The 15196-nt window shown below is 34.3% G+C and overlaps 1 protein-coding gene across 1 annotated transcript in view; it reads right to left on the bottom strand.

Annotated features, from left to right (window-relative positions):
* Positions 1-3912: 3912 nt before the first annotated feature.
* The window catches only part of LOC104893380 (cationic amino acid transporter 4, vacuolar), a 31954-nt gene continuing 20670 nt past the window's right edge, over positions 3913-15196 (bottom strand). Inside the window, exons 9-14 of the mRNA XM_010679478.4 lie at positions 13459-13617; positions 13107-13365; positions 12492-12600; positions 10919-11031; positions 4402-4477; positions 3913-4279 (exon numbers count right to left, since the gene is read on the bottom strand). Of these exons, the coding sequence (XP_010677780.3) occupies positions 4141-4279; positions 4402-4477; positions 10919-11031; positions 12492-12600; positions 13107-13365; positions 13459-13617 (855 nt within the window). The 3' untranslated portion in view covers positions 3913-4140. The remainder of the gene's footprint in view (positions 4280-4401; positions 4478-10918; positions 11032-12491; positions 12601-13106; positions 13366-13458; positions 13618-15196) is intronic.

Below are 15196 nucleotides of genomic sequence, written 5' to 3'. Positions count from 1 at the left end.
TTGCTACCGTTTATTTTTCTCTAGATACAATAAAATTTATTTGATAGATTTTACATCAAAATGTGATTGTACACTTTATACTCGGATTTCTTGTAATCATTACTTCATTCCTCTCTTAGAGCAACTCCACCGGTTGGTAGGAAGTCCTTGCTTGCAATTTTTCAAAAGATAGAGCTACTAGCTTTATTGTTGGAGACAAATGTAGCTTGTTGCTTTGTGAAGCCAAGTAGCTCCACAAAGCTACTAGCTTTGTCAATTTTTTGTGGGCCCCACTTTCACTTTTCTCTTTTATATTTTATTTCCCAATACACTTTCTCTATTGTTGATATGGTGAAAATATGTGGGACCTACAAAAACTACAAGTAGTTGTAGTTTTCCAATGAGATAGGTTGTAGCTTAGGAATGTTGTAGTTTGGAAATATGATGTGGCATACAAAGCTACAACTACTTGTAGCTTGCCATTGTGGATGCTCTTAGGTGCTGAACAGTTATGATGAATCTATGATCTTCCCTTTTACAATCTTGACTAATCCAAATATGTTAGCATATTTACTTCGATTATGGAGCTTTCATGTCTCATCTTTGTTTCATGTTTGCATGTTTAGTTACGGTTTCAGCTTGGACGGGATAGGAATTAACAAAAGCGGGACATTAGAATTTGGACATAATTTTTTTTGAATGTAGAATATTTTTTACTAGATTCCACTTAACCTTGAGAAGTGAACTAAGTCTACAACTGGAGCATTCTATTAATCGAATTTGTTCACTTAGTCCTTTTTGTTCTCTTAATTTTGCAGGAGTTACCATAATGATGATGAATATGATCTGTTTAATTGAGAAGTGAAGTAAAGTAAAAGAGTGACTACGTAATGTACATAAATCTTCCAATCAAGAACATGTACAAGATTAGTCAATTTTTTTTGGTAAAAGTACGGTATATAAATTAACCTCACCATTTTTTGTCAAACTATTAGCATCAACATATATATTAGACAATGGGATGTAGCTTTTGTGTAACTATTGTTGGATTTTGTAAGAATTGATACATGGATCAAACTTATTTTGGCTACTATTAATCAATTAGCACTTTTTCTTTAAATATTGTGTCTACAATAAATATTGTCTAGAATATGTTACATTTTTTAGTACTATAAGTTTGAAATCTAGAGAAAATGAGGTATTCTAAACGGAAGATAGAATTACTTTTTGGCAACAACATATTTTGTTACTCTAAGCAATTGAATTTTGCGACAATACGGGTTGTTGTGGATTTTGGTTCCATGTTGGCACTATTGGTACAAGAATAACAATAACTTATCTTTTTGACAAGAAAAATTTCGTTGTGAAAAATACCTTTTGCTACAAAATATTTTGTTGCTAAATATCAAAATTTTCACAACAACTAACATTGTTGCCAATAATAATGTTTTCATGTCATCTCCACTTGAAACTATGACAACGAAACATCTTTAGTAACAATGGGATTGTTGCGGAAAATAGATTTTCAGCAACGAAATAGAGTCGTTGCAGAAACTTTTGGTAACGACACTCCCATAATAGATCAACGTTGTTGCTAAATTTTTTTTGTTGTTGCAAAAGATATATTTGGCAACAATATCTGTCGTTGCTTAAAATCAAATTTCTTGTCGTGCGAACACAATGGTTAATGATTTAACAAAGGGCACAAAAATGTGCACGACACAAGTCTAGGTCATTCGTGTCTGAAAGAGACAAATTTGAAAAATAAAGCTGAAATACAAAGTGTTGAAATGTTTTTGATGGATGCTCAAGTAACTTATTTACCTATAATTAAACTAAATTATATTTTTGTAGAAGTAAAGTTTTCATAAAACCACCTTTTATAACTAATTTTTTTCAAAAAACTACCTTATATAATAACTTTGCTTCAATATACTACCGTTTGACTGTTAGTGAGGTTTGATCATCAATAATGGGATACCACAAAATGCTTTTCTCCCCTCCCGTCTCGTTTTCCTCGTCTTTCCTTGCTACCCCACTGACCACAAACCTTAAGGCGGTAATTTTTTAATGATTAATATTAACTATAAACATAAAAATGGTAGTATATTGAAAGAAATTCGTTATATAAGGTAGTTTTTTGAAAGAAAATAAAATTAAAAGGTAGCTTTTTAAAAAAATTTCTTCTTTTTAGAATTTGACAATAATATATATTGAACCTTTTTTATAGGGAAAGTTTCTTAGTACCCCTTAGATTTGACGTAGTTATCAAATTACTCCCCTTGTTTGAGAAATTCGTGAGATACCCTTGAAATATCAATTTTTTTCTCAAAATATCATTATTATTGACCAGACAGTAATACCAACCCTTATTATTAACGAGACACTAACACCTTTATGTTTCTCTCTCTCCTCAAATCTCTCTCCCTCTCCCCAGGTTCCTCCATGATCGCATTCTAAACCTCGTAGATTTCTTCCCTTATCGCCTCCATGCCTTTCTCTCCCCTCCCCATCTTCATCTTCCGCTTTCATGGCTATGCCACCTAATCCTCACCAAGACTTCCAACATTAAACCCAAAATTATCAATCCTCGTCCACCCTTTGTCCTCCGCCCCATTTCATCACTGCCCACCACATTTGGTCCCGTCATTTCTTTTACTCCATATTCACCCCAGAAGAAGAACAATAAGCACTCGATAATATCTAGAAAGAGATTGAGAAGGAGAAGCTCAATAAGAGAAAAGAAAAGAGAAAGGCGGGTATTCTTGTTGACGAGATTGTTGAAGAAGATGAGGGTTTGATGTCAGTTAACCCTTTGATCAATTAATTGGAGAAATTAAATTTGAAAATTTATGGTATGCATGTGATAAAATGAAATTTACTCCTAGTTGGGAAGATGATAGTGATCTTGATACTGATTATGAAGAAGCTAAAGATCCCGAGGTTTTGTAGGTGATGAAGAAACATTATTTGGTGGTTGATTAAAAGATTAAATGTTACGAGGGATTGCTTAAGCTTAAATACGACGGTTAGTGATGAAGATGAAGATGAAGATGAAGATGAAGATGGGGAATGATGGGTAGTGATGAGGATAAATATTATAAGATAGGCAAGAGAGAGAAAGGCATGGAGGTGGGAGGAGAGAGAAAGTTTGGAGCTTTAAGATGTCATTAACGGAGAAAGGTGGCAGGAGAGAGAGAAAAACACCTAAAAGTTTAAGTGTTCTGTCAATAGTAAGGGAAGTTTGAGAAAATAAACCAAAGCTCAAGGGTATTTTAGGAAATTTCCTAACGAAATGGGTAATTTGAAAATTATATCAAACCTTAGTGATACCTCATAAAATTTTCCTTAGGCTACATTAATAAGGAATCTTATAGCTACTTTTTGGACAAAAATAGGAGAAATAAGATAATTTTTTCAATTTTTTTTGGTTTGTGATAATGTTAAGCTAGAACAGGCTACTCTATATGCCATTACAATATTTGTTGTTTTCTTTTGCATATCTAGGTAATTCTAACAGCATATAAACTCTGATTATTACAAGATTTAACTACAATATTTGTTGTTCCCTTACATAGGACAAGATTTTTTTCTAAATCACATGTAATAGCTTTAAGGTGGGATCCTTGCCCACTTAAAAATATCCATTAATGTTCTAGAACTTTGTTGTTGTTTTTCCAAATTGTTAACAAGGATAACCTTTATGTTGTCCAAGCATAGAGCCTGATCTAGAGCCCCAAATACTTGAAAGGAGGAGGTCAAGATGAGGAGAATCCTTCTTCAAGTGTCCCTTTACTTGATAGGATCCGAACCCCTGACCTTTCGACCATGAACGGGACGTCTCACCAATTGAGCTAAGCACATCTTGGTACTTGCTTTGCAACATGAAAAGAGCATGGTCTAAACTTTAAAGTACCCAATTTATTACTTTCGGAATAAGGTTTTAAGAACAAATATACATTACATTAAACTGCTGTTTGCACACATTGACACATTAACCTTTTTGGTGATAACTTTTTCCAATATGTATGCACAGGACCGTTAATATACAACAAGTCAACAACATTTCATCAATAAAATAATATAAACCTAGGAAGTTTAGCAAAGTTTTGTTGTTTCCTTTGGCATATTTAGCCTGAATGAAAGCTAAGGAAAGTTTGATTAGGGAGAATGTATATCTTCCGTGTGCATAACAGACACATATGATACATTAAATAATAAGCTGTGTGTTCGACCATAGAAAAGGTAAATTATAGCTCCTATTAGAAGCCAAACTGAAACACGAATCCAAGTGCCAGTGCTGCCAAGTTGAGATCAGTGGGATTTTAGTTAGTTCCTTTAAAATAATCTGAAACAAGATTCTAATAATTTACGATACAAAAAGATTGCATTGTGCACATTGATTTATTATAGGATACTCACCCAAGATTTATGAGAAGGTACGTATTCAAAAGTATGCATGCAATTGGCAAGTATGGAACAAATGGACAAGTGAAACCTGAAGACGGTAGATACGAAGAGTTCAAGTTGAGTCATAAACAATAATCGAATGCAATAATTCAGTTAGTAGCCAAAATAAATCACAACTTTCCAGCTTCCGTTGGTAATCAGAAGTGAAAAGTATGAAATCCATCATGCTCTAAATTCATTTCAACTATTGTTATATAAAATTACTAGCTCCGAGATGTCTTCAGAAATTAACTAAATGTAATATTTCCTCTATTTTTAATTACTTGTAACACTTTCTACTTCTGCTTTTCCTTTCTCTCTATCTCTCTTAATCACACGGGATCCTCTTTTTTTTTTCCTGTCTACCTCTCTCCTACCTAAATTTTACATTGGAGTTAATGGAAAAAAAAGTGTTGCAAGTAAAAAAAAACGGAGGAAGTAATTGTTGCAAGATTTAAGTATTAGATGTATTAGTTTCATTTCGCGTAGTTTTGAGCCGCAATAGTTATGGTGGCGTGACTCGAATCAACATGAGTTATAGAGTTTATTAATGTATTTATTACATTAATGAAGGAGCGTTCACTCGATTTAGAGCGAGCGATCAGGTTTGGCAGAGATTTTAAAGAACACGAAAATTGAAAAAAGGGTCCTGCTTGGAGCTCCCGCTCCAGAGTGGAGCACCAACTCCTCCTCCGCGTTGTCTTATTTTCGTGTCTCTTCAGTTGGTTTGTGACGGTTATTTTTCATATAATACCAGATGTTCCTGTATTTCAAAGCACTCTTATTTCATTATCCAATACATGTTTATGAAAGCAACAAGAAAAAACTCTCTCTATTGAAAAGCACAAGTCTATTGTTCGTCACATCAAATGCTTTCACACTTATTCTCAATTAACGATTATCATAGTGAGCGTGATCATCATTGTTTCTTCTTTGTATCTCGAGAATTAATTCCGTGTAACCCGTGCTCAAAGTAAGGGTCGGAATATTGCTTTTGGGAAAGCGTATCGCGCCTAGAAGATTTTTCATTGTTGTTTCTAGTAGTCAAATTCGTGATCCTTGTAACATCTTTGTGGCATTTCTAACAATCCAAAAGTAATATCTATCGAAGATGACTACGGTTCGTGAGATGACAACAAATTTCCACAAACTAGACAAGTTTGAAGGCGTGGGTTTTCGTAGATGGCAAAAGAAGATACATTTCCTCCTTACCTCTCTAAGTGTGACATATGTCCTAAGTACTCCCAAACCCGATGAAGTGGAAAATGAAAATGTTGAAGCAACTAGGAAGAGAAACAAATGGGAGAACGACGATTACATATGTCGTGGTCACATCCTTAATGGTATGTCTTATACTTTGTTTGATGTTTACCAATTTGTATAATCCGCTAAGATTCTTTGGGATGATTTAGAAAGTAAGTAAAGCCGAGGATGCTTCTAGCAAGAAATTTCTTGTTAGTAATTTCAATAACTTTAAAATGGTTGATTCAAGACCTATTATGGAACAATTCCATGAAATTCAAATAATCTTAGGGAGTTTTAAACAATACAACATAGTGATGGATGAGACCTTTGTAGTTTCCTCTATTATTGACAAATTGCCACCTAGTTGGAAAGATGTAAGAAATTATCTTAAGCATAAGAAAGATGATATGAATGTTGAACAATTGGGTGCTCATCTTCGAATTGAGAAGGGCATTCGAGTACAAGATGGACAAAAGGATGTCAATCCTAATTCTTCCACCGTTAACATGGTGGAGGATGGCAAGTCAAAGGAGTCTTCTAATCCTAAGAAAAAGGCTAACAATTTCACCAAAAGCAACAATGGAAAGAAGCCTAAGTTTGGTGGAGGTGCTCAACAAGGCTGTTGGGAATTTGGAAAGTTCGATCACTTCAAGAAGGATTGCACCATTTGGAAGAAGAGAATGAACAAAGTCATGGTGGAAATGACGAGTCTAGCCATACCCATGGTCAACAAGGTATGAGTACACAGGTTTCACTTAATTCAAATCTGAATTTAGTATGTGCGATTTCTGAAATCTTTTGTGTACAAGATGATTATTCATGGTGGATCAATTCAGGAGCATTAAGACATGTACGCAAGGAGCGGTCTCTACTTAAGACCTTCAAGGAGGTTGACAATGGAGAAGTTCTTTACAGGGGAAATGATTATACGGCTAAGTTTCTAGGCATAGGACAAGTACTATTAGTTTTTAGTTCCGGAAAGCCTCTTATTTTAAGAGATGTGTTGTATGCTCTGAAACTTAATTAGGTGAAATTTAGTCTCCGATGCTACCTTGAAGCGATTAGGTTTTAAAATGGTGTTTGAAGATGACAAATTTATATTGTCTAAGGGTGGTACATTTGTAGGACTTTGTTATCTTTGTAATAGTCTGTTCAAACAAAGTATTTCGAATGCTTTCAAAGATACTTGCTTTATTGTTAATGACAATTCTTCTCTATGGCATAATAGACTTGGTCATGTTAACTATAAAAAGTTGTATTCCATGTCTAGGAAAGATTTAATTCTCTCTTTTGATCCAAGTATAGAGAAGTGTAGAGCATGCATGTTAATAAAGATAACTAGAAAATCTTTTCCAAACAATGTGGAAAAAGATAGTTCATTGCTTGATTTGGTGCATAGTGATTCATGTGATTTCCATAACACTCCTTCCTTAGGGAAAAAGAAATACATGATAACTTTTATTGATGATTATTCTCAATTTTGTTATGTATACTTGTTGTTTACTAAGGATGAAGCCCTTGATAAGTTTAAGATCTATAAGAATGAAGTTGAATTACAACTAAATGACAAAGTTAAACGGTATAGATCCGATAAAGGTGGTGAATTCTATGATCCAAGTTATTTTCAATCTACGGGAATAATACATTAAACAACTGCAGCTTATACACCACAACAAAATAATATAGCAGAAAGAAAGAATAGAACTTTGCAAGAAATGGTAAATTCTATGTTATCCTATTGGGTTTAAGTGATGGTTTTGGGGAGAAGCTATTTTAACAGCTTGTCATATTTTAAACCAAGTGCTAATGAAATAGAACGAGGTTACCCCATACGAACTTTGGTATAAAAGAAAACCAAACTTGAGTTATCTCGATTTTTGGGGGTGTAGCTAGGGCAATTGTAAAAGCCGGAACCCAAACATAAAAAATTGGGTGAAAGGGGAGTTGAGTGCATCTTTATAGGGTATCCTCTTCATAGCAAATCCTATAGGTTCTATGTTATAGAACAAAATGACGTTTGATCAATACACACTATTGTGGAGTCAAGAGATGCAATTATTTATGAAAATAGATATTCATCAATTCCTAGACCAAAGGATATTACTCTTAATACCAATATTGATCAAGGAGTTGAAATTGATCAAACCCACATTGATCAAGAAGTTGATGAACAAACTCTTGATGAGAATGTTGCATCAACATCATCACAACTTAGGAGAAGTAAAGGGGCAAGAAAAGAGAAATCTTTCACGTATATTTGGTTGAAGGATCAAGGAGTTCCATAGTGACTAAGTTTCCATATATATTTCATGGGGAAGAGGATCCTTTAACGTTTAATGAGGCTATGATGTCTCAAGATGCCACTTTTTGGAAAGTGCAATTGATGATGAGATGGATTCCATCATGGGAAATAACACTTGGGTTTAGCTGATTTACCTCCTAAGTGTAAACCAATTGGTGTAAATGGATTTTCCAAAAAGAAAATGAAAAGTGGATGAGACTATTGATGAGGTCAAAGTCCCTCTTGTGGTTCAAGGTTTTTCACAAAAATCAAGTATTGATTATTTCGATACATACATATGCACCCGTTGCTAGAATCTCTTCTATAAGGTTATTAATAGCTCTTGCGACTATTCATAAGCTTGTGATCCATCAAATGGATGTCAAGACGACGTTCTTGAATGGAGAACTTGAGGAAGAGGTTTACATGCGACAACCAGAAGGGTTTGTCGTTAAAGGTCAAGAGCACAAAGTATGTAAGTTAATTAGATCTTTGTATGGCCGGGCTAAAACAAGCACCAAAGCAATAGCATCAAAAGTTTGATGAGGTTGTGTTGTCTAATGGTTTTAAGTTGAATAATTCAGACAAGTGTGTGTATAGCAAATTTGATGACAACAGTAATGGTGGTCATGATTTGTTTATATGTAGATGACATGTTGATTTTTGGAATGGATTTGTCACAAGTTGAATGAACAAAATCTTTTCTATCGTCGAATTTCTCCGTGAAAGATTTGGGAGAGGCGGATGTCATCTTAGGTATAAGAATTAAGAGAGACAATGGAACATTGATCTTGTCACAATCTCATTACATTGAGAAAGCGCTCAACAAGTTTAATGGACCCCTAATCGAAAGCAAGCTAAGGAAGAAACGTTAGTAATTGTTTTCTTGTTTCAACTCCTATGAACCCAAGTGAAAAATTGTTGTCAAATGATGGTAATGTCGTGTCTCAACTTGAGTATGCGAGGGTTATAGGTTGTTTGATGTATGTTATGACGAGTACAAGGCCGGATGTCACGTTTGCGCTAGGGAAATTAAGTAGGTATACTAGTAACCCTAGTATGGAACATTGGCAAGCTATTCATCGAGTATTAATGTATTTGAGGAAAACCATTGATTATGGTTTGTCCTATAGTGGATCTCCTTCGGTTTTAGAAGGGTATTCGTATGCAAGTTGGATCTCTAATAGTGAAGATCATTCCTCCACAAGTGGATGGGTATTCCTCCTTGGGGGTGGTGATATATGTTGGACTTCCAAGAAACAAACTTGCATTGCGGATTCTTCAATGACATTGGAGTTTATAACTCTGTCATCGGCAAGCAAAGAAGTCGAGTGGTTAAAGAATCTCATGTTTGAGATACCTTTGTTGCGAAAACTGATTTCACCTGTTGTTATACATTGTGATAGTGACGCAGATTTGGCAAGGGCTTATAGTCAAGTTTACAATGGTAAATCAAGGCACATCGGTGTGAGACATAGTTATGTCCAAGGATTGATCAAAGATAGTGTTATTATAGTTGATTATTTAAGGACTACATATAATCTAGCAGATTGCTTCACTAAGGCTTTAGCTAGAAACATGGTAAAGAGGATGGCAATCACTTTAGGATTGGGTCCCATTGAAAATCACAACTAGGAAAATCTTAACGCCCAATAAGACGTTGAGTCTTGAGTTCAATAAGATTAATTTCCTTATTTGATGATTGAAAGAATTAATATAATCATCCAAGGTAAAGTTCTTTAAATTTGTGATGGTTTAAGAAGTTGTATAATCTTACTAGGTCTCTTGACATCATGCTTTATCACAGGAGCATGTTTCTTCTAAGAGATCTACGTATGTAACTGCGAGGTTTGACCGCTTCAAGGACCTAGTGGGTATAGCTTTGATGTAGTTATGAATGATATGGGCACATAGCTATTATAGTGTCCAGTATATAATGAGAACAAATATTTAATCTTCTGTGTATAATATCTTCAAGCGTTCATTATATATTGCTAATGGTTCAAATGTTTAACAACACCATTTGGATACGAATTCTTGGAATGAATGTGTATTGTTCTAAGTGGAAGTTCAAGTCTTTGTACACTTTCATTTATGCATGGGGTTGTTTTTGTAGTGATGAAGTGTGTGTTAGTAATACAAATGGATACTCTAAATGAGGGAGGATTGTTGGAGATTTAAAGTATTAGATGTATTGGTGTCACGTCACGTGGTTTTGAGTCGCAATGGTTATGGTGGAGTGACTCGAATCAACATGAGTTATAGAATTTATTAATGTATTTATTACATTTATGAAGGAGCGTTCACTCGGTTTAGAGCGAGCGATCAGATTTGGCAGCGATTTTGAAGAACGCGAAAACTGACAAAAGTGCATGAGGAGCGCCAGCTCTTGCTTGGAACACCCGCTCTAGAATGGAGCGCCAGCTCCTCCTCTGCATTGTCTTATTTTCGCGTCTCTTCGGTTGGTTTGTCACGGTTATTTGTCATATAATACCAGATGTTCCTGTGCTTCAAAGCACTCTTATTTCATTATCTAATACATGTTTATGAAAGCAACAAGAGAAAACTCTCTCTAATGAAAAGGACAAGTTGATTGTTCATCACATCAAATTCTTTCACACTTATTCTCATTTAACGATTATCATAGTGAGCGTTTCATCGTTGTTTCTTATTTGTATCTCAAGAGTTAATTTTGTGTAACCCGTGCTCAAAGTAAGGGTCAGAATATTGCTTTTGGTAAAGCGTATCGTGCCTAGAAGGTTGTTCGTTGTTTCCAGTATTCAAATTCGTGATCCTTGTAACATCTTTGTAGCATTTCTAACACTAATATGATTTCAAATAAGTGCATATCACAGTGGTATTTTTGTAAAATTTTGAAATAAAAGAGTCAGGCTTCTCAAAAACTTCTTTTTTTGTGAAAATTTCAAAACCACATTATTTCTTGCCAAAAGTTACATAAATTACCTCCTGTGTTACCGAAAAAACCTGCTGCACCATCTTCACCTATAAATGCAAGGCCGATCGTCCCAACCGAAAAAATTGCACCACCAATTCCGAAAAATGTTACACGATAGGGGCTGTTAGCATGTAGACTTAGAATTACATCACACAAATAAGATATAAAAAAATGAGAAAGTTAAGATGTTATACCATACCTAAAACATTAAGGCCAATTCACCATACATAGTTAATTAATAAAGAGTAAACTACTATCACTGAGTTGTCAAGAATGTCAACTACTCAAAAACATCTACCTCTTTTACATTGATTTTTCTATATGATATTACCATCGAAGTCTTTTGAATTCCATATAGTACCCTCAATTATTATCATTTCTATGAGATAACTAACATCTAAGATGATTACACTACCTTCCACGATCTAATCATCCACCAGCCTCCATTTTAACGTCACAGCCACCACTATTGTTTACCAACCAGATCCACTAGGTCCGTTCTTTGTAATCTATTGAAGATGCATTATTATTTCTGCCAAATTTTACTGTTACGATTGATGGATTAAATTGATGCTCGAAGGAGGGTGTTTAGGGTCAACTTGGTGTGATAGTGGTGGCGGGCTGTAGGAAGGTGGGGTAGCGCCTGCGTGTAGTTAGAATAATTAGTATAATTATTTAAGATGGTACCACATGCAAATGTCAATAAATAAGGGGTATCACATAAAATTCAAAAGGTTCTAGTGGTACCACGACAAAATGTCGGTAGTAGATGGGTATCATATAGAAATTCGCTAAATACATGTTCTTGATCAACAACTCATCGAACATACAAAGCATATACTTCTTCCATTTACTTTTGGTTGTGACACTTCTTATTTTTGGATGTTTCAGTTTAGTTTCAACCTTACCCTAATGGTGAATCAGTTCCAAGAAATGAACATTTCAAGTTTTAACGATAAAACTAGTATTTAGGCCCGGGCGATGCCCCGGATTTTCTCTTTGCTACAACTTATTAGTAGTTAAATAAGTATTCTCATCCTCATTCAAAAAAGTCATCTTATTCATTATATATATTTCAAACGTTTTCCATTCATATGTCATCATTAATTTTGATTACAAAATCAATAATGGTATGGTGGAGTAATGGTTGGATTTCTTACTTTCATACTTGAGGGTGTGGGTTCGAATCTTTACGTAAACAATTTTTCTTTTTTTTACTATATGAGAAAGACATGGATAGAGTATTATTGGATGAGGGAGGGTGACACGTGACACATATACGTTCTTAGGAACGCTTTTTTATATCTATACTAATATATTAAAAGGCGTGCGCAAACCAGGAACGGTGCCACGTGGCGCTCTCCCTAGGGAGTTTTAGATCATGTAATCCATGTACAATAAAAAAATTAGAAATTGCATAGTATAGGTTTTGATCCCAAGACCTCAAGTTCATGTACTAAAGTTTTAACCACTAGACCAAGTGGTATTTAGTGCTATCATATCAAAGTACAATATTAATAAATAAAATTTTTCTTACCCGGGGCATAGCCCGGGCCTAATAACTAGTATTAGTATAGATACCTGGAAACCCAATCTGTTGAAGCAGAAGATGTAAGCAAAATAGAACCTATGAAAATAATAGTTAAGAACCAAAGTGCCAATTTCCGTCTTCTTTTCCCCTTTTGGTTTTCTGCATATTTAATATAAATAAAATGTTAGTCAAAACATGCAAGCATCTCAAACTTCTCATTCTAAAGTGGTCTCTTTTTTTTATCCATAGGGTGGTCTCTTCTAAGTTCTAACTAACGATAGTAAATAAACAACTGCGAGGTCTAAATGTAGACTTAGGCCCAACAGCTGACCTTGCACCCTATATTTATAACTAAATTCGAAAAGCCTAAGGATGGGCCTCAAAGGAAAGATGCATATCCAAATGACCTTAATAAATACTCCACTTAGTACAAAGGTACTCTCATCGTCATTAACAAACACATAATTAATTTGGTCTCTGTTAACTGTCCTGTATAATTTAAACAAATATAATGTGTTGTTTTTTGTGCTCAAGGTGTTAAGAACACAAAATTAAATGTGTAAAGAAAGACTAAATAGTAGATATTGTGAAAGAGTGAAAGAGCAATGAATTGCAAATTGAGCTTAAAATACGATTAAATTCCTACATAATCATCATATCATTACCTAGACATGCTTCTTGGTCAACTGATGCTCCATGATTCTGTATTAAAGCTCGGGCATCATCCTCCAGCAATGTAAATGGACCTCTGATAATTTCCTCATCAGTTCCTAGCACATTGTGATCACCATGGCCTCGTGTAGTAATGGATGAATCACCAGCACATGCATATGGTTGGAGAGGTAGTTGACATGGTGGAATATATCTGATGACTAATACAGATGCTGCAACAGATGTAAATGCGAGCAATGTACCTGCACTAACCTGAAGTAGAAGATACTAGTAATATATATATTATGTTGTCTACTGGAAGAAGTTACCTACATCTAATAAATTCCATGGGGGAAACAAACATACCATTCCTGCCAACTCTGAGACATCCATGACAAAGGCTATTGTAGCAGCAAGAATACCAGTTGCTATTGTTCCCTTAACGGGAACTTGAGTATGTCTATCAATCTCCGAAAAGAAGGATGGTAGCAACCCATCTCTCGCAATCGCCATTAGAATTCGAGTCTGAACATATTAGTGCACTAACTAATTAGTTGGAGTAATCAGCTACTTTACAGTTTTCAAGGGAAAACGAAACGAATTAAATTATTCTGTATAATCGTACATACCCTTTCATCGGGTATTAAATTAAATTATGGCGAATGTAGGGCTGTGTAAAACAATTATTACGGTTCGATCCGCGGTCCACAGAAAATCACTCGATTAATATGACAAATTTTCTTGGAGACAAGTGCCTGATGTTGATCTTCCTTTATTTAAGTTGCAAATTTTGACCCTTAATTCGTTTGGGAATGAACTGATTAGACAAGAGAAAGACGTGATTTGGTAAGGTTGGAAAGAAGTGAAGTACAGGAGAGAGGGGGAAAGGAGGAGATTAGAGGGAGGAGAAACAGAGGAACAAACGCAGAGTAGAAGAATGGAAGGCGGATTAGGCGCCTTCGCTTGGGTTATATGGGCTCGCTACTTGTCAAGTCATAGTTCTACTCGGCCACATATAAGAATTTGTATAATAATTAATATATTGTAAATTAAACTATATATTTTTGTAAATTTTTATTTGCTACCATCGACTTTTCCATTTGGTGTCAAAATTATTTTTTGATTCTACATGATATCAGTATAGTTTGGACTTACACTCTACTGTAACATTATGTTACAGAAAAAAAATTAGTTTTGGATAAAATATTGTTAGTAGTTTGCCTCATTTACGTATCTTGTGCACCGAAAATAATTCAGATAAGGTTTGGGAGTCATTTTGGCTCTTATGGGTCATAATTGAAGTTAAAATTGGAGAAAAACGACTAGAACCTCGTTTTACGTATCAGAAACTGGACCTTAAATTTGGTCGTTAATGACGGAATCCTAGAATCTTAATTATGCAAAATTACACAGATCCCGAACCTTATTTAACCCCCAAACTAATGTTTCGTTTAACATAATGTTACATTAGATAATAAGTCCAAACTACAGTAGTATTATATAGAATCCAAAAATAAATTTGGACACCAAATGAAAAAGCTCAAACATTAGTGGTACCAAGTAGAATTTTCCTTATCTTTTCTTAAACTAAGCTTGGTATACTTACTTTTATCTCTCTCCAAATTTAATTAAGTATTTAAAAAAAATTGTGACATGACCTAGTTAGCGTTGTACTATGTTGCAAAAAGTTTTCTCTTTGTAAAAAAAAGTCTCATGTAAATTTCATAATAATGGACATTTATCCCTACAATTATTATGTCTTTATTTTTAAAATTTCATTGTTAGTCACTATCATATTAAAAGTGGTAATGAAATTTATGAATATCAATATTTAATATTAGATCAGTCTTATCATTGGTATATAAAACATTTCTTTCAAAATCATATACAAATGCATAATTTTACCATAATTAAGGAACTCTAACTAGAGGGAGAGTTATCGCCTGTTCTCCCCAACTTATTTTCAGTTCAGTTCAGTTCAGCTCTAATCAGTTCAGTTCAGCTCCATTCTTTTATAACCATTTTGTTAAATATTATTATTATGTTGGCTTAATTTATTTTACTAATTATTATTATTATTATTATTATTATTATTATTATTATT

Source organism: Beta vulgaris, chromosome 5 (genome assembly GCF_026745355.1).
Source record: "Beta vulgaris subsp. vulgaris cultivar EL10 chromosome 5, EL10.2, whole genome shotgun sequence".
Classification (NCBI taxonomy): domain Eukaryota; kingdom Viridiplantae; phylum Streptophyta; class Magnoliopsida; order Caryophyllales; family Amaranthaceae; genus Beta; species Beta vulgaris.
Note: the sequence above shows the minus strand (reverse complement) of the source record. Positions and strands in the feature narration are given on the sequence as shown.